Source organism: Saccostrea echinata, unplaced genomic scaffold (assembly GCF_033153115.1).
Source record: "Saccostrea echinata isolate AGI-Se365-2 ecotype Australia unplaced genomic scaffold, CSIRO_AGI_Sech_v1 ptg000029l, whole genome shotgun sequence".
NCBI lineage: Eukaryota > Metazoa > Mollusca > Bivalvia > Ostreida > Ostreidae > Saccostrea > Saccostrea echinata.
The window spans coordinates 18,943,179-18,964,248 of NW_026889778.1; the positions used below are offsets into that span (position 1 = coordinate 18,943,179).

The 21,070-nt window shown below is 34.6% G+C and overlaps 1 protein-coding gene across 1 annotated transcript in view; it reads right to left on the bottom strand.

Annotated features, from left to right (window-relative positions):
• LOC133195055 (synaptogenesis protein syg-2-like) overlaps positions 1-16,815 on the bottom strand; it is a 33,088-nt gene extending 16,273 nt beyond the window's left edge. Inside the window, exons 1-2 of the mRNA XM_061330938.1 lie at positions 16,617-16,815; positions 16,168-16,452 (exon numbers count right to left, since the gene is read on the bottom strand). Of these exons, the coding sequence (XP_061186922.1) occupies positions 16,168-16,452; positions 16,617-16,815 (484 nt within the window). The remainder of the gene's footprint in view (positions 1-16,167; positions 16,453-16,616) is intronic.
• Between the last annotated feature and the right edge of the window lie 4,255 nt (positions 16,816-21,070).

Consider the following 21,070-nt stretch of genomic DNA (forward strand, 5'->3'; position numbering starts at 1 on the left):
GAGCCTCAAACTTGTTGATAAGGAGTATGTTTCCTAACAAAATACCTTGGCAAATGTAATTTATCAAGAAGATCAGCAGAATTATTTTGTGTATTATAACGCATGTGAGAAGTCTTGAAATCCCCTACTTTCACTTTCATTTTCAGAGGTTAACGCAGACAGACGCATTTTGCCGGAAAACGAATCTGACATGCCACCTCGAGATTTTAACCAAGGAAAGACAACTTGATGTGCTTTGATTTGAGGGGTCACTCACTGCTGAACGAAAATTAGGGACATAGCTATGTGAAGAAATGTTAACATTGCCACCTATGGGAAAACAATTAGTGGACTGTACCCATATTGGTAAGTATGAAATAGTTCATTTCTGTTCAATTTTAGTATTTAAAATGAAATCCCGGTAATGTACCGTATACGGATTGTATTTTATTTCACTTCCTGTTAATTGTAAGATGAACATGGATGCTTTTGTTAGAAAATATTCTAGAAAACTGTTTGAAAATAGCTTTGTTTCCATTAATGGAGAGTGTCGGTTGTGGCATGAGACAGGCGGTAAATCTCATGGGCAAATAAGAGTTAAGTTACCAAATGGTGAATGGCACACTTATGCACCTGCTAAATTATCCTTAATCTTGAAACTAAAACAAATCCCTCCCCACTCTTTAGAATGCTCTCATTTATGTCACAATTCCCTGTGTATTAACCCTTCCCACCTCACACTTGAACCCCATGCTACTAACATGCAACGCATTAACTGCTTGGGTGAAGGTTTATGCAGACATCACTCTACTTATCCTGACTGCATGATTCAGCTGCATTTGAATGGTATGTATGTAATAACAAATTTGCAATTAAAAAAATTAAATATCAGTTTTTTTTGTTTTGTTTTGTTTTGTTTTTTGTTTTTTTATTGGGGGGGGGGGGTGCCTCCACTTCCTCCACCATCTCCTCACCTTTCTTTTTTTTTTTATTTTACTTGCACCTTTACACATTTTTTTATGCTGTGCACATTTTATTTCATACAACACTACATATAACTTTATTTCCATTTTAATCACCAGTAACTACAACCCTGTTGATCGGGATCGATGTTCACTAATCTTTTAACCCTTTTCACATGTGTACACAGAGGAGACGCTGGCAGTTTTGGTTCAAGTTGATACTTTATGTAATCACTCTTCAGAGGACCATTCTTTTTGTTTTTAACAAATTGGTTAGCATATCTATGGCGAGCCATGGCTCGTCTTTTTCTTTGGTTTATTGAGTTTTTATGTTGTTTATAGTACTCTGACTTTTCTTTTATTTTTTTCAGTGCACTGAGTGACTGGGACCTTTTACCAAGGGGAGCACCAACAGCAGTCAGTGTTTTACATATAGCCATATCTATACCATTGTTTGTCCTTAATATGGCTGACAAGGCACGGGATTTTGCATTTCGTGAGTAGGTTTTGTTTTTCGGTAAACTTAGAGACATAGTTCGGTTTACCGACTCGCATTTGTTTGTAGTTGAATTGAATTTCATTTCGTTTAATGCACAAATTGACAGCTTCATTTCAAGCAGTGACTCAAGAATTAATTTGTCTTGTGTATTACATTTTAGTGCACCAGATTTTAAACCATATGCGCGGAGTCCGACAGACTTGTACCACCAGCTTGTTGTTTTGCCACCCCCACAGAGAGTTAAGCTCCACCTACATGAATCACCACAACTTCCTGTGTAACACTTCAAAACCTTAACAGCAATTCTCGGTAAGGAGTTTGACATTTTTTTAAGGTCACCATTATACTTTTTGAAGAGAGCTTTCATGATACCACTACATCTTTCTTTAATGTCATTTGCCAGAACTTTTTGTAGCTCTGCTTTTTGAACTTTAGTGTTTACAGGAAACATTTCATCACTAAAATTTGCCTTGACACCATGTCTAAACTGACTTTGACCCCGATGAACTCTATCGGCAAGTCGATTTGTTCTCCACAAGGGAGATAAAAAGTCCTGAATTGCTTTTTCTAGACCTACAGCACTTGTTGCATCACCATCAGTTGTTACATATTTTACAAGAAGATTTTTTTTACATAGTTTTTCCCCTATTTTATAACCTAACTCTCTTTCAGAAAGAGGCTCGACAGGATTTTTATTTGCTGTACAACAGAAATGACCACCTGGGCACTGGACTTGGAAACCCTCACCCTGAAGCCATGCTCCCACCCAGCACAGTTTATTTGACATGTGGTAAGCAATAACTTGATGTTTGTCTGTAACATCTTCACATGCCAAGCCGATTACTTGTGAGGCTCCTTGGCCCATTTTGTGTCGGCTTGTTATGCTTTTGGACTGATATGAGGCATCCATTTGTATATTGATTGGGTGAGATTCATGTAGGCCAATTAATTTATTTCGTTCTTTTAATTGGTTAATTCTTTCATCCATATCACACTCTGCAAGTGCAACAATTTTTTCACCTACTTTATTGCAAGATTTGATCATTGAAGATCTGGATGGGGGTGGGATACCCGTACAAGCGAGGATCATTCGAACCTGGTCATTTCCTATAGGAGTTTGATACAAAGCAGTTTGTATTGCTCGATTAATTGCAGCTGCTTTTCGACCTGGTCCCTCAGAGGGGACTTCATGAAAAAGTTTATACATTTTAGATTGAAATTCACAATTTTTGCAGCTAAATGTCCAAGTCCACCCTAGACCCTGTTTAACTTCAGATATTAATTCAAAGTTGGGGGTGGCACACTGGGTTTGAGAATGGGAAGAATGCAAGTTGTTTATCATATTAACAGTCATGTCCCTGTCCACAATCCTCATTTCTCTACTGTCGGGGGTTGTAATTTGAGGAAAAGGATCAGGGTTGCGAGGATGGGGGCGTAATATTTTAACATTGTTTGGACTTTCATCAGACCCTGCTATGATATATGACTGGTCATCATAAGATTTTTTCGTCAAAGTTTCAAATTCATTAATTGTTAACCTAGGTAACCAAACAGAATTAAAGGACTTAGCTTCTTTTCCAGACTTGGATACTCTCCCTTTTCTGATGGTATTTCCTATTGCAAACCTGTGTTTTTTTCTTTCACCTTTCATTTTACCTATGTCAAAGTGCACCTATACCTATCAATTTGAAATTGCTTGTTATGATGACATCATAAAAATGGCTGCCTCAGACTTCTATGACATCATAGTCATTTTGGCGTACATTTTTTTTCATAAGATGCTCACTAGGAATATCATATTTAATTGCATATATTTTCCATATTAATAAACCAATTTTCATTTGTAATACCTTTTTAAAAAGGTTATAGCCTCTAGATTTTTGTAGAACTTATTTCGGGGTATTTGAAATAGAATTTCGCTTGTTATTCATTGGGTAATATAAAAAGAGTTTTAAAAAAGGGGTTTATTCGCACAGAAAATATTACGTAATTCAAATATACGCTATTGCGTAGACATGATTGTTCATTAAATCATTTGAATTAATTAATTGAAAGATATTAATATGCCAAAAATATTCATTGTTCATCTTTCATAGTCAATATTTGAAGAAAATGAAGAGGTTGAAAATGACCAAATTTATTCATACATGAGTTGCCTTACAACAAGTTTTCAAAAGTCTGTAAAAACTTGAAATATGAACCAAAATTAATGAAACTTGGCATAATGATTGCATATTGTCTAGAGTTAAGTGGTATTTGACCAAATATTGTAAAACTTAAAAATGCTTGTTCATATTGGGTACATAACTCTAATTATTTTTAGAATCGGTAGGAGAAGAAAGTAGTGCAGAAAAAATTACAAGTTCCTTAATTTGCAGACTTGAATAAAAAAAATTGTGATAGTGTACTAAACTGAGCCTCAAACTTGTTGATAAGGAGTATGTTTCCTAACAAAATACCTTGGCAAATGTAATTTATCAAGAAGATCAGCAGAATTATTTTGTGTATTATAACGCATGTGAGAAGTCTTGAAATCCCCTACTTTCACTTTCATTTTCAGAGGTTAACGCAGACAGACGCATTTTGCCGGAAAACGAATCTGACATGCCACCTCGAGATTTTAACCAAGGAAAGACAACTTGATGTGCTTTGATTTGAGGGGTCACTCACTGCTGAACGAAAATTAGGGACATAGCTATGTGAAGAAATGTTAACATTGCCACCTATGGGAAAACAATTAGTGGACTGTACCCATATTGGTAAGTATGAAATAGTTCATTTCTGTTCAATTTTAGTATTTAAAATGAAATCCCGGTAATGTACCGTATACGGATTGTATTTTATTTCACTTCCTGTTAATTGTAAGATGAACATGGATGCTTTTGTTAGAAAATATTCTAGAAAACTGTTTGAAAATAGCTTTGTTTCCATTAATGGAGAGTGTCGGTTGTGGCATGAGACAGGCGGTAAATCTCATGGGCAAATAAGAGTTAAGTTACCAAATGGTGAATGGCACACTTATGCACCTGCTAAATTATCCTTAATCTTGAAACTAAAACAAATCCCTCCCCACTCTTTAGAATGCTCTCATTTATGTCACAATTCCCTGTGTATTAACCCTTCCCACCTCACACTTGAACCCCATGCTACTAACATGCAACGCATTAACTGCTTGGGTGAAGGTTTATGCAGACATCACTCTACTTATCCTGACTGCATGATTCAGCTGCATTTGAATGGTATGTATGTAATAACAAATTTGCAATTAAAAAAATTAAATATCAGTTTTTTTTGTTTTGTTTTGTTTTGTTTTTTGTTTTTTTATTGGGGGGGGGGGGTGCCTCCACTTCCTCCACCATCTCCTCACCTTTCTTTTTTTTTTTATTTTACTTGCACCTTTACACATTTTTTTATGCTGTGCACATTTTATTTCATACAACACTACATATAACTTTATTTCCATTTTAATCACCAGTAACTACAACCCTGTTGATCGGGATCGATGTTCACTAATCTTTTAACCCTTTTCACATGTGTACACAGAGGAGACGCTGGCAGTTTTGGTTCAAGTTGATACTTTATGTAATCACTCTTCAGAGGACCATTCTTTTTGTTTTTAACAAATTGGTTAGCATATCTATGGCGAGCCATGGCTCGTCTTTTTCTTTGGTTTATTGAGTTTTTATGTTGTTTATAGTACTCTGACTTTTCTTTTATTTTTTTCAGTGCACTGAGTGACTGGGACCTTTTACCAAGGGGAGCACCAACAGCAGTCAGTGTTTTACATATAGCCATATCTATACCATTGTTTGTCCTTAATATGGCTGACAAGGCACGGGATTTTGCATTTCGTGAGTAGGTTTTGTTTTTCGGTAAACTTAGAGACATAGTTCGGTTTACCGACTCGCATTTGTTTGTAGTTGAATTGAATTTCATTTCGTTTAATGCACAAATTGACAGCTTCATTTCAAGCAGTGACTCAAGAATTAATTTGTCTTGTGTATTACATTTTAGTGCACCAGATTTTAAACCATATGCGCGGAGTCCGACAGACTTGTACCACCAGCTTGTTGTTTTGCCACCCCCACAGAGAGTTAAGCTCCACCTACATGAATCACCACAACTTCCTGTGTAACACTTCAAAACCTTAACAGCAATTCTCGGTAAGGAGTTTGACATTTTTTTAAGGTCACCATTATACTTTTTGAAGAGAGCTTTCATGATACCACTACATCTTTCTTTAATGTCATTTGCCAGAACTTTTTGTAGCTCTGCTTTTTGAACTTTAGTGTTTACAGGAAACATTTCATCACTAAAATTTGCCTTGACACCATGTCTAAACTGACTTTGACCCCGATGAACTCTATCGGCAAGTCGATTTGTTCTCCACAAGGGAGATAAAAAGTCCTGAATTGCTTTTTCTAGACCTACAGCACTTGTTGCATCACCATCAGTTGTTACATATTTTACAAGAAGATTTTTTTTACATAGTTTTTCCCCTATTTTATAACCTAACTCTCTTTCAGAAAGAGGCTCGACAGGATTTTTATTTGCTGTACAACAGAAATGACCACCTGGGCACTGGACTTGGAAACCCTCACCCTGAAGCCATGCTCCCACCCAGCACAGTTTATTTGACATGTGGTAAGCAATAACTTGATGTTTGTCTGTAACATCTTCACATGCCAAGCCGATTACTTGTGAGGCTCCTTGGCCCATTTTGTGTCGGCTTGTTATGCTTTTGGACTGATATGAGGCATCCATTTGTATATTGATTGGGTGAGATTCATGTAGGCCAATTAATTTATTTCGTTCTTTTAATTGGTTAATTCTTTCATCCATATCACACTCTGCAAGTGCAACAATTTTTTCACCTACTTTATTGCAAGATTTGATCATTGAAGATCTGGATGGGGGTGGGATACCCGTACAAGCGAGGATCATTCGAACCTGGTCATTTCCTATAGGAGTTTGATACAAAGCAGTTTGTATTGCTCGATTAATTGCAGCTGCTTTTCGACCTGGTCCCTCAGAGGGGACTTCATGAAAAAGTTTATACATTTTAGATTGAAATTCACAATTTTTGCAGCTAAATGTCCAAGTCCACCCTAGACCCTGTTTAACTTCAGATATTAATTCAAAGTTGGGGGTGGCACACTGGGTTTGAGAATGGGAAGAATGCAAGTTGTTTATCATATTAACAGTCATGTCCCTGTCCACAATCCTCATTTCTCTACTGTCGGGGGTTGTAATTTGAGGAAAAGGATCAGGGTTGCGAGGATGGGGGCGTAATATTTTAACATTGTTTGGACTTTCATCAGACCCTGCTATGATATATGACTGGTCATCATAAGATTTTTTCGTCAAAGTTTCAAATTCATTAATTGTTAACCTAGGTAACCAAACAGAATTAAAGGACTTAGCTTCTTTTCCAGACTTGGATACTCTCCCTTTTCTGATGGTATTTCCTATTGCAAACCTGTGTTTTTTTCTTTCACCTTTCATTTTACCTATGTCAAAGTGCACCTATACCTATCAATTTGAAATTGCTTGTTATGATGACATCATAAAAATGGCTGCCTCAGACTTCTATGACATCATAGTCATTTTGGCGTACATTTTTTTTCATAAGATGCTCACTAGGAATATCATATTTAATTGCATATATTTTCCATATTAATAAACCAATTTTCATTTGTAATACCTTTTTAAAAAGGTTATAGCCTCTAGATTTTTGTAGAACTTATTTCGGGGTATTTGAAATAGAATTTCGCTTGTTATTCATTGGGTAATATAAAAAGAGTTTTAAAAAAGGGGTTTATTCGCACAGAAAATATTACGTAATTCAAATATACGCTATTGCGTAGACATGATTGTTCATTAAATCATTTGAATTAATTAATTGAAAGATATTAATATGCCAAAAATATTCATTGTTCATCTTTCATAGTCAATATTTGAAGAAAATGAAGAGGTTGAAAATGACCAAATTTATTCATACATGAGTTGCCTTACAACAAGTTTTCAAAAGTCTGTAAAAACTTGAAATATGAACCAAAATTAATGAAACTTGGCATAATGATTGCATATTGTCTAGAGTTAAGTGGTATTTGACCAAATATTGTAAAACTTAAAAATGCTTGTTCATATTGGGTACATAACTCTAATTATTTTTAGAATCGGTAGGAGAAGAAAGTAGTGCAGAAAAAATTACAAGTTCCTTAATTTGCAGACTTGAATAAAAAAAATTGTGATAGTGTACTAAACTGAGCCTCAAACTTGTTGATAAGGAGTATGTTTCCTAACAAAATACCTTGGCAAATGTAATTTATCAAGAAGATCAGCAGAATTATTTTGTGTATTATAACGCATGTGAGAAGTCTTGAAATCCCCTTCTTTCACTTTCATTTTCAGAGGTTAACGCAGACAGACGCATTTTGCCGGAAAACGAATCTGACATGCCACCTCGAGATTTTAACCAAGGAAAGACAACTTGATGTGCTTTGATTTGAGGGGTCACTCACTGCTGAACGAAAATTAGGGACATAGCTATGTGAAGAAATGTTAACATTGCCACCTATGGGAAAACAATTAGTGGACTGTACCCATATTGGTAAGTATGAAATAGTTCATTTCTGTTCAATTTTAGTATTTAAAATGAAATCCCGGTAATGTACCGTATACGGATTGTATTTTATTTCACTTCCTGTTAATTGTAAGATGAACATGGATGCTTTTGTTAGAAAATATTCTAGAAAACTGTTTGAAAATAGCTTTGTTTCCATTAATGGAGAGTGTCGGTTGTGGCATGAGACAGGCGGTAAATCTCATGGGCAAATAAGAGTTAAGTTACCAAATGGTGAATGGCACACTTATGCACCTGCTAAATTATCCTTAATCTTGAAACTAAAACAAATCCCTCCCCACTCTTTAGAATGCTCTCATTTATGTCACAATTCCCTGTGTATTAACCCTTCCCACCTCACACTTGAACCCCATGCTACTAACATGCAACGCATTAACTGCTTGGGTGAAGGTTTATGCAGACATCACTCTACTTATCCTGACTGCATGATTCAGCTGCATTTGAATGGTATGTATGTAATAACAAATTTGCAATTAAAAAAATTAAATATCAGTTTTTTTTGTTTTGTTTTTTGTTTTTTTATTGGGGGGGGGGGGGGGTGCCTCCACTTCCTCCACCATCTCCTCACCTTTCTTTTTTTTTATTTTACTTGCACCTTTACACATTTTTTTATGCTGTGCACATTTTATTTCATACAACACTACATATAACTTTATTTCCATTTTAATCACCAGTAACTACAACCCTGTTGATCGGGATCGATGTTCACTAATCTTTTAACCCTTTTCACATGTGTACACAGAGGAGACGCTGGCAGTTTTGGTTCAAGTTGATACTTTATGTAATCACTCTTCAGAGGACCATTCTTTTTGTTTTTAACAAATTGGTTAGCATATCTATGGCGAGCCATGGCTCGTCTTTTTCTTTGGTTTATTGAGTTTTTATGTTGTTTATAGTACTCTGACTTTTCTTTTATTTTTTTCAGTGCACTGAGTGACTGGGACCTTTTACCAAGGGGAGCACCAACAGCAGTCAGTGTTTTACATATAGCCATATCTATACCATTGTTTGTCCTTAATATGGCTGACAAGGCACGGGATTTTGCATTTCGTGAGTAGGTTTTGTTTTTCGGTAAACTTAGAGACATAGTTCGGTTTACCGACTCGCATTTGTTTGTAGTTGAATTGAATTTCATTTCGTTTAATGCACAAATTGACAGCTTCATTTCAAGCAGTGACTCAAGAATTAATTTGTCTTGTGTATTACATTTTAGTGCACCAGATTTTAAACCATATGCGCGGAGTCCGACAGACTTGTACCACCAGCTTGTTGTTTTGCCACCCCCACAGAGAGTTAAGCTCCACCTACATGAATCACCACAACTTCCTGTGTAACACTTCAAAACCTTAACAGCAATTCTCGGTAAGGAGTTTGACATTTTTTTAAGGTCACCATTATACTTTTTGAAGAGAGCTTTTATGATACCACTACATCTTTCTTTAATGTCATTTGCCAGAACTTTTTGTAGCTCTGCTTTTTGAACTTTAGTGTTTACAGGAAACATTTCATCACTAAAATTTGCCTTGACACCATGTCTAAACTGACTTTGACCCCGATGAACTCTATCGGCAAGTCGATTTGTTCTCCACAAGGGAGATAAAAAGTCCTGAATTGCTTTTTCTAGACCTACAGCACTTGTTGCATCACCATCAGTTGTTACATATTTTACAAGAAGATTTTTTTTACATAGTTTTTCCCCTATTTTATAACCTAACTCTCTTTCAGAAAGAGGCTCGACAGGATTTTTATTTGCTGTACAACAGAAATGACCACCTGGGCACTGGACTTGGAAACCCTCACCCTGAAGCCATGCTCCCACCCAGCACAGTTTATTTGACATGTGGTAAGCAATAACTTGATGTTTGTCTGTGACATCTTCACATGCCAAGCCGATTACTTGTGAGGCTCCTTGGCCCATTTTGTGTCGGCTTGTTATGCTTTTGGACTGATATGAGGCATCCATTTGTATATTGATTGGGTGAGATTCATGTAGGCCAATTAATTTATTTCGTTCTTTTAATTGGTTAATTCTTTCATCCATATCACACTCTGCAAGTGCAACAATTTTTTCACCTACTTTATTGCAAGATTTGATCATTGAAGATCTGGATGGGGGTGGGATACCCGTACAAGCGAGGATCATTCGAACCTGGTCATTTCCTATAGGAGTTTGATACAAAGCAGTTTGTATTGCTCGATTAATTGCAGCTGCTTTTCGACCTGGTCCCTCAGAGGGGACTTCATGAAAAAGTTTATACATTTTAGATTGAAATTCACAATTTTTGCAGCTAAATGTCCAAGTCCACCCTAGACCCTGTTTAACTTCAGATATTAATTCAAAGTTGGGGGTGGCACACTGGGTTTGAGAATGGGAAGAATGCAAGTTGTTTATCATATTAACAGTCATGTCCCTGTCCACAATCCTCATTTCTCTACTGTCGGGGGTTGTAATTTGAGGAAAAGGATCAGGGTTGCGAGGATGGGGGCGTAATATTTTAACATTGTTTGGACTTTCATCAGACCCTGCTATGATATATGACTGGTCATCATAAGATTTTTTCGTCAAAGTTTCAAATTCATTAATTGTTAACCTAGGTAACCAAACAGAATTAAAGGACTTAGCTTCTTTTCCAGACTTGGATACTCTCCCTTTTCTGATGGTATTTCCTATTGCAAACCTGTGTTTTTTTCTTTCACCTTTCATTTTACCTATGTCAAAGTGCACCTATACCTATCAATTTGAAATTGCTTGTTATGATGACATCATAAAAATGGCTGCCTCAGACTTCTATGACATCATAGTCATTTTGGCGTACATTTTTTTTCATAAGATGCTCACTAGGAATATCATATTTAATTGCATATATTTTCCATATTAATAAACCAATTTTCATTTGTAATACCTTTTTAAAAAGGTTATAGCCTCTAGATTTTTGTAGAACTTATTTCGGGGTATTTGAAATAGAATTTCGCTTGTTATTCATTGGGTAATATAAAAAGAGTTTTAAAAAAGGGGTTTATTCGCACAGAAAATATTACGTAATTCAAATATACGCTATTGCGTAGACATGATTGTTCATTAAATCATTTGAATTAATTAATTGAAAGATATTAATATGCCAAAAATATTCATTGTTCATCTTTCATAGTCAATATTTGAAGAAAATGAAGAGGTTGAAAATGACCAAATTTATTCATACATGAGTTGCCTTACAACAAGTTTTCAAAAGTCTGTAAAAACTTGAAATATGAACCAAAATTAATGAAACTTGGCATAATGATTGCATATTGTCTAGAGTTAAGTGGTATTTGACCAAATATTGTAAAACTTAAAAATGCTTGTTCATATTGGGTACATAACTCTAATTATTTTTAGAATCGGTAGGAGAAGAAAGTAGTGCAGAAAAAATTACAAGTTCCTTAATTTGCAGACTTGAATAAAAAAAATTGTGATAGTGTACTAAACTGAGCCTCAAACTTGTTGATAAGGAGTATGTTTCCTAACAAAATACCTTGGCAAATGTAATTTATCAAGAAGATCAGCAGAATTATTTTGTGTATTATAACGCATGTGAGAAGTCTTGAAATCCCCTTCTTTCACTTTCATTTTCAGAGGTTAACGCAGACAGACGCATTTTGCCGGAAAACGAATCTGACATGCCACCTCGAGATTTTAACCAAGGAAAGACAACTTGATGTGCTTTGATTTGAGGGGTCACTCACTGCTGAACGAAAATTAGGGACATAGCTATGTGAAGAAATGTTAACATTGCCACCTATGGGAAAACAATTAGTGGACTGTACCCATATTGGTAAGTATGAAATAGTTCATTTCTGTTCAATTTTAGTATTTAAAATGAAATCCCGGTAATGTACCGTATACGGATTGTATTTTATTTCACTTCCTGTTAATTGTAAGATGAACATGGATGCTTTTGTTAGAAAATATTCTAGAAAACTGTTTGAAAATAGCTTTGTTTCCATTAATGGAGAGTGTCGGTTGTGGCATGAGACAGGCGGTAAATCTCATGGGCAAATAAGAGTTAAGTTACCAAATGGTGAATGGCACACTTATGCACCTGCTAAATTATCCTTAATCTTGAAACTAAAACAAATCCCTCCCCACTCTTTAGAATGCTCTCATTTATGTCACAATTCCCTGTGTATTAACCCTTCCCACCTCACACTTGAACCCCATGCTACTAACATGCAACGCATTAACTGCTTGGGTGAAGGTTTATGCAGACATCACTCTACTTATCCTGACTGCATGATTCAGCTGCATTTGAATGGTATGTATGTAATAACAAATTTGCAATTAAAAAAATTAAATATCAGTTTTTTTTGTTTTGTTTTGTTTTGTTTTTTGTTTTTTTATTGGGGGGGGGGGTGCCTCCACTTCCTCCACCATCTCCTCACCTTTCTTTTTTTTTATTTTACTTGCACCTTTACACATTTTTTTATGCTGTGCACATTTTATTTCATACAACACTACATATAACTTTATTTCCATTTTAATCACCAGTAACTACAACCCTGTTGATCGGGATCGATGTTCACTAATCTTTTAACCCTTTTCACATGTGTACACAGAGGAGACGCTGGCAGTTTTGGTTCAAGTTGATACTTTATGTAATCACTCTTCAGAGGACCATTCTTTTTGTTTTTAACAAATTGGTTAGCATATCTATGGCGAGCCATGGCTCGTCTTTTTCTTTGGTTTATTGAGTTTTTATGTTGTTTATAGTACTCTGACTTTTCTTTTATTTTTTTCAGTGCACTGAGTGACTGGGACCTTTTACCAAGGGGAGCACCAACAGCAGTCAGTGTTTTACATATAGCCATATCTATACCATTGTTTGTCCTTAATATGGCTGACAAGGCACGGGATTTTGCATTTCGTGAGTAGGTTTTGTTTTTCGGTAAACTTAGAGACATAGTTCGGTTTACCGACTCGCATTTGTTTGTAGTTGAATTGAATTTCATTTCGTTTAATGCACAAATTGACAGCTTCATTTCAAGCAGTGACTCAAGAATTAATTTGTCTTGTGTATTACATTTTAGTGCACCAGATTTTAAACCATATGCGCGGAGTCCGACAGACTTGTACCACCAGCTTGTTGTTTTGCCACCCCCACAGAGAGTTAAGCTCCACCTACATGAATCACCACAACTTCCTGTGTAACACTTCAAAACCTTAACAGCAATTCTCGGTAAGGAGTTTGACATTTTTTTAAGGTCACCATTATACTTTTTGAAGAGAGCTTTTATGATACCACTACATCTTTCTTTAATGTCATTTGCCAGAACTTTTTGTAGCTCTGCTTTTTGAACTTTAGTGTTTACAGGAAACATTTCATCACTAAAATTTGCCTTGACACCATGTCTAAACTGACTTTGACCCCGATGAACTCTATCGGCAAGTCGATTTGTTCTCCACAAGGGAGATAAAAAGTCCTGAATTGCTTTTTCTAGACCTACAGCACTTGTTGCATCACCATCAGTTGTTACATATTTTACAAGAAGATTTTTTTTACATAGTTTTTCCCCTATTTTATAACCTAACTCTCTTTCAGAAAGAGGCTCGACAGGATTTTTATTTGCTGTACAACAGAAATGACCACCTGGGCACTGGACTTGGAAACCCTCACCCTGAAGCCATGCTCCCACCCAGCACAGTTTATTTGACATGTGGTAAGCAATAACTTGATGTTTGTCTGTGACATCTTCACATGCCAAGCCAATTACTTGTGAGGCTCCTTGGCCCATTTTGTGTCGGCTTGTTATGCTTTTGGACTGATATGAGGCATCCATTTGTATATTGATTGGGTGAGATTCATGTAGGCCAATTAATTTATTTCGTTCTTTTAATTGGTTAATTCTTTCATCCATATCACACTCTGCAAGTGCAACAATTTTTTCACCTACTTTATTGCAAGATTTGATCATTGAAGATCTGGATGGGGGTGGGATACCCGTACAAGCGAGGATCATTCGAACCTGGTCATTTCCTATAGGAGTTTGATACAAAGCAGTTTGTATTGCTCGATTAATTGCAGCTGCTTTTCGACCTGGTCCCTCAGAGGGGACTTCATGAAAAAGTTTATACATTTTAGATTGAAATTCACAATTTTTGCAGCTAAATGTCCAAGTCCACCCTAGACCCTGTTTAACTTCAGATATTAATTCAAAGTTGGGGGTGGCACACTGGGTTTGAGAATGGGAAGAATGCAAGTTGTTTATCATATTAACAGTCATGCCCCTGTCCACAATCCTCATTTCTCTACTGTCGGGGGTTGTAATTTGAGGAAAAGGATCAGGGTTGCGAGGATGGGGGCGTAATATTTTAACATTGTTTGGACTTTCATCAGACCCTGCTATGATATATGACTGGTCATCATAAGATTTTTTCGTCAAAGTTTCAAATTCATTAATTGTTAACCTAGGTAACCAAACAGAATTAAAGGACTTAGCTTCTTTTCCAGACTTGGATACTCTCCCTTTTCTGATGGTATTTCCTATTGCAAACCTGTGTTTTTTTCTTTCACCTTTCATTTTACCTATGTCAAAGTGCACCTATACCTATCAATTTGAAATTGCTTGTTATGATGACATCATAAAAATGGCTGCCTCAGACTTCTATGACATCATAGTCATTTTGGCGTACATTTTTTTTCATAAGATGCTCACTAGGAATATCATATTTAATTGCATATATTTTCCATATTAATAAACCAATTTTCATTTGTAATACCTTTTTAAAAAGGTTATAGCCTCTAGATTTTTGTAGAACTTATTTCGGGGTATTTGAAATAGAATTTCGCTTGTTATTCATTGGGTAATATAAAAAGAGTTTTAAAAAAGGGGTTTATTCGCACAGAAAATATTACGTAATTCAAATATACGCTATTGCGTAGACATGATTGTTCATTAAATCATTTGAATTAATTAATTGAAAGATATTAATATGCCAAAAATATTCATTGTTCATCTTTCATAGTCAATATTTGAAGAAAATGAAGAGGTTGAAAATGACCAAATTTATTCATACATGAGTTGCCTTACAACAAGTTTTCAAAAGTCTGTAAAAACTTGAAATATGAACCAAAATTAATGAAACTTGGCATAATGATTGCATATTGTCTGGAGTTAAGTGGTATTTGACCAAATATTGTAAAACTTAAAAATGCTTGTTCATATTGGGTACATAACTCTAATTATTTTTAGAATCGGTAGGAGAAGAAAGTAGTGCAGAAAAAATTACAAGTTCCTTAATTTGCAGACTTGAATAAAAAAAATTGTGATAGTGTACTAAACTGAGCCTCAAACTTGTTGATAAGGAGTATGTTTCCTGACAAAATACCTTGGCAAATGTAATTTATCAAGAAGATCAGCAGAATTATTTTGTGTATTATAACGCATGTGAGAAGTCTTGAAATCCCCTACTTTCACTTTCATTTTCAGAGGTTAACGCAGACAGACGCATTTTGCCGGAAAACGAATCTGACATGCCACCTCGAGATTTTAACCAAGGAAAGACAACTTTATGTGCTTTGATTTGAGGGGTCACTCACTGCTGAACGAAAATTAGGGACATAGCTATGTGAAGAAATGTTAACATTGCCACCTATGGGAAAACAATTAGTGGACTGTACCCATATATTCCATATTTTGTTTTTTTTTCAGGTAAAACTTGGAGAAATTGATTCATGGTATAAAATTGCATATATAATTTTTGCCTTTTCCTGATGCAATAAAGTGAAATATGAAGATAAAGAACAGTACTCAATTTCGAAAGTCCAATGAAACGATACAAATTTGAAGCAGAGCAAATGCGGACCTCAAAATTTAAAGGTGGGATCAGGTGCCATGGCGGTGTATAAGATGTTTTTCTGAGTCCTTGTTATGTTTTCCCCCAAAAATTTGGGAAAGCTGGTGAATATATATGAATATACATAGTTTAAGATGAACGCTTTGATTGTTGAGATATTATAGTAAATAATTGTTTCACAGTTTGAAAAACCTTTTTTCAACTGGACCTGGATTCAGTTTAAAAATGATATTCAAGACCATGTACTTACGACCAAGGAATAATTGAACATTTCTCCGCATCGGTTGTGATAAAGCTGGATAGAATGAAGTACATGTGTAGTTCTGGAGGTCATCGTCTCTTGTAGGAATAAAGCTGTGCATTGCCTCATTAATTCCAGTAGATAATAATGGAGAGCCTCTATACCAAGACACATTGGCAGGAGGATCACCACCTGATGACTGATATGACAGTGTTAAAGAAGAGCCTTCTGTACCATTGACTCTTAAGATGCCATCTACATCATAGGCATCGATGTTTATGCTGGAGGGAGGCACTATTATAATGAAAATATTGTAAACTTTAAAGGATTTATAAAAGTGAAATGACATCTTCAATATTTCACTACTTAAACAAGTACACTTAACCAGGAAAGACCTATTCAATTTTCAACTAACACTACAAGAAAAAAAACAACGTTCTGAAAACATAGATATTTACAGTATAATTTCAGATAAATCATGTATTGTTTTGGTGGAATGGTGTTTACATCACACGAGTACTGCCCCACGTCCTCCTCTCTGGTGAGTCCTGTTATCTGGAGATCGTATCCCCCTGTCTGTGTATTCCTCACCACTGTCAAACGTTCTCCTCTGGACAGCTTAGGGTTTTTCTGCTCATTTATAAAGTAAGGATACATCGAAGGAGGTCCATCCCAAGACGTTCGTCCATTTAAGTCTGGTGGTGATAAAGGGCATATCAATTTTATCGTCCCTCCTTCCAGTCCGTAGGTGACGGCATTATTTGATTGACTGCAGACTTAAAAATAGTTTTGAATAACATGCAGTTCAATGTTCTAAAAATAAATTCAAGATTATATATTCTGAATTATATTACAAAATATACACGTACCAATGATATCTAAACGTCTGATAAAATTTGATTTTAGAGGAGAAGTAGGGTAAGGTCTTGAGAAATAAAAACCCGGTGAAATATCCTCATGGGGTACATTTTTTTATATTTAAGTTAATTCTTCTTTTAAGCAAAGTATCAAAGTTATAGAAATTTAAAGAAAATTAGTTTTTCGATTTTTCAAAATAAGGACACTTACGATAATTTTAATAGTGAACCCACCACAGAATACGGTTTCATAAAAACTACTTGACTGTATGTATCTGAAAAAATGTAAAAAGCTTTCTATTAACTCAATACAATTATCAATCTCTTTGCCTGTGTTCTTCTTTTATGTCTTCATAAAAGTATTGATGGCAGTAATGGAATTTCATAGAATACACACATTAAATGCAAAGTAAAAAGAAAACACTTATAAGAGAGTCTGAAAACAAAAATACATATAAAAAAAATTATATAAATGATGCGGCCTTTGGATATATTGTACGTACCAAAACGCAACCTACAGACTTGAAGAAGAAACGAAAATAAACAAGAAATGAAAGACCTTGATCTGTGTGAAGTCTTATCCATTATCCTTTGGTACTTCCTTGTTTATATTTTGTAGTGTGTGTGTTGTATTAGAAAATATTTAATATGCGAGAAAATTGCTTTGACGACGCGCACCGCTATTGGTGTCAATATCGGTAACGTCAAAATGATGTAAATTGCGCAACGAATAACGATTTTTGACTTTATCTTTCGGTTACAAAATAACTATAACCCTTACATTATAATTATAACCTTAATATGTTTAGCTCATTGGAGCTGAAAGCACAAGTGCATGATTGCCTTCCATCTGGCGTCATTCTGTAAACTTTTCACATTTCGACTTTTTGTCAAGAATCACTATGTCGTTTTCAATCAAACTTGCCATAGAACAACCTGAGGCGAATTTGACAAGTTTGTTTAATTGAAGGGTCAAGACTTCTTCTAGTGAATAATCTTAATTGGCATTCTTTAAAAAAACGATTTCCGATTTTCTCAAGAACCACTCGGCCAGAAAAGATGAAAGCTTCATTATAGGTATATATGTAGAGTGGATTCAAGTTCGTTTAAATCATGACCTCTGGGGTAGGGTGGGGTGGGGGGCCACAGGGGGGAATCAAAGATTGTATAGGAATAAATAAGAAACAAACACTTGAAAATTTTCTAAAGAGCAGTATTTCCCTTTCTAAACAAAAGTTATATTGATTCTAATAATTCCAATATTTAAAGTCTCAGATCTTCTGCAAAAATGAGAATAATCTAAATACTGTTTAATCTGTCATCTTATTTTTATAGTTGCAATGGCAAAAAAAAAAAAAAAAAAAAAAAAAAAAAAAAAAAAAAAAATTAGCAGAGTTTAAATTATCATTATCATTTAGCATGCCTGAAAAGTGATTATTGTTAATTACCGCCATGTAAGCTGAAATAAAGTACTGTAAAGTATGTTGAGTATAGAAGATAATTAAGGATAGAGGGAACGTAGGCCTTCTCAAGAAGAATTAACAAATGTATAATCATGTAGTAAGAAGAGTAATCGTCTATTCATGTTATGAAAACAACATGCTTTAGCATGTGAGTGTTGAATAAAAGATATTTGAAATGCGCGAAAAATGCTTTGAATTAGCGCGCTTTTGATGTCAATATCGGTTAAATTGCGCAATAAAAAAAATAAAGATTTGTTGCTTAATCTTTCGTTTTCCTAGAAAAGACCCTTTTTGGAAGACATTGTTTCACTTTTATGATAAATGTGTATATCATACCCTTCACAAATTTCTTGTCAGTTACTTTATTTTGGAAATTCTGTTTAATATATAAAATACTAATACCATCGTTTACTTTTAATTGTAGGTAATGATCACAAATTCGAAATATACAAACGTTCAACCTTGGGTGAGGTTTGCAGAATAGAATGCCAGTTCGTTGAAAATAATCAATTTAAGATACACGTGTAGTCATACAGTAATCCAATTATAGTTTAGAGATTTATTTTTTTTTATTTGAAAAATACTCATGTACTACCCATGAAAACTACTCACAAATTACTGTTTACGCTTTTTTCATAAACCGCTTCGCGATTCATTAAGCATCAACTGTCCCAACCCAGTTTTTACCTTATCAATTGGGTAGCTATTTAACTCTTCCTTAATTCCCTAACTTTTTACATATACATGCACCTTAATATTTCTTTCTACTCCATATATACTCGCCTATAACAGGTCCAGCACAATACCCTGATAAAGGTATATAGCTTGATAAAGCTATATAGCTTTATCAAGGTATTACAAATACCTTGATCAAGGTATTTTATGTAAATTTTGGAAATGACCAATGACAAGGTAAGTAAATTTATGAGTTCCATTTTTATTTTAAAAAAGCCTGGACTTTGATTTATCTTGGGGAATGGTTGTAAATAGAGTTTAAAAAGTCGTAAGTTTTGCTGTCATTGATTTTGGTAAAATATTGTGATTTCAAATTTTCCAAAAGTTCCTTGGAATTTTTAAGTATCCTCATCCGATTTACACCACTTCTCGAATATATTGTTGCACAGTATTCCTGAAGTTTCTCCGTCACTGCTGATAATATTTTAGTGAGTAGTAAAGAAAGAGGCTTGATAGAACATTTACTGGAACCCGCTATATATCTTTGTTTGTAGAATAATTATTGATTTCTTAAATTATAATTGCATTCATCATTCCTACTGTACCCAAAATGGACATGGGAAAGTCGTGGTTTTACTTTTATACAAGACATGTCCTAATAATCCAACTTACCAACAGATTTGAGTTTTTTTTCACTCTATATCGTAATTTGTTTAAAGTGAAGTCATCACACATAGTTCTAGTTAGAGAACAAAAAAGCTTACAAATCTACATACTAATGTTTTAAGTGAAAATTAGAGTTTCTAACATTCTGATCTAAATGTGTGAATTGTTTTCTGAATATCAGGCCATCCTTAAAAAATTGTTGTTTTTTTTTGCGGTAACGCTACTCATCATTTTAGATGTGAGTAGGTAGGTAGGTTTTTTTTTTTTTTTTTTTGGGTAGACAAATGTCGGGATTGATTAAATTTAGGTGTTGTAATTTGAACACCAGCATCTGATGCACCCAGATTTCTTAAACTTATAAGAATCACGTATTCTTACTGAATCATTTGGTCAATTGCTGGCACACTGCAAGTTGCCAAGAAAATTTTGTCGGTTTTATTGATGGTTTAAGTGCTTAATATGACCTGTCTCTGCAATCATCAGGAATCCATCTTAACCTCATGTCTCATTTGTTTTAATTTTGATCTAAAGATCAAATCACGAATTTTAAAATAAAATTTTATAATTTCTGCAACCATAGCTGTATTTACATTCTTCTTCATTCATCCTTCTGCATCTAATATTTCATGGCCTCTACTCTCTTTCTCTCTCTACATGTTTCTCCGATTCAGTATTTTACATACTTTTAAAAACTGTTTTAATGTGAATTGATATAAAATATGTAAGAAAAAATTCATATTTAAAAATATATTTATATTTAAATGTGCTGCATATCAAAGAATTTTTTTTAAAAAAGGGTTTGAACATTTAAGTTTAATACATTTATGATTGATTTTTTAAATTCATTTAGTAGAGTGGATTTTCTTTAGCTTCCTTTTGATTTTTTTTCCTCAAATTAACACAAATAAGAGAAAGTGATGCTTTATAATGACAACAAATCTTTGTGTTTCGGACAATTAAAAATACTAAACAGTAAGAGATTTTTTTTGTTTTACCTTTCAACATCATTTTCATCTTGATCCATTAGTTAAATGACAAAATTACATATCCAGTACTGAGTACATAACATCTGTGGTTATTTACCGAATGTATTGCATTAATTACGTTTATAGGCATATAGCTGGAAAATACAACCCCATGTTGATTCCAACTTAGAGTTTGCGAACTGTCGCAGTGAAAAATTACATCGAGTGGAAATTAAACACTTGACACCTCAATCACAGGCGCTTGTTTCATACAGTACGCTACTGT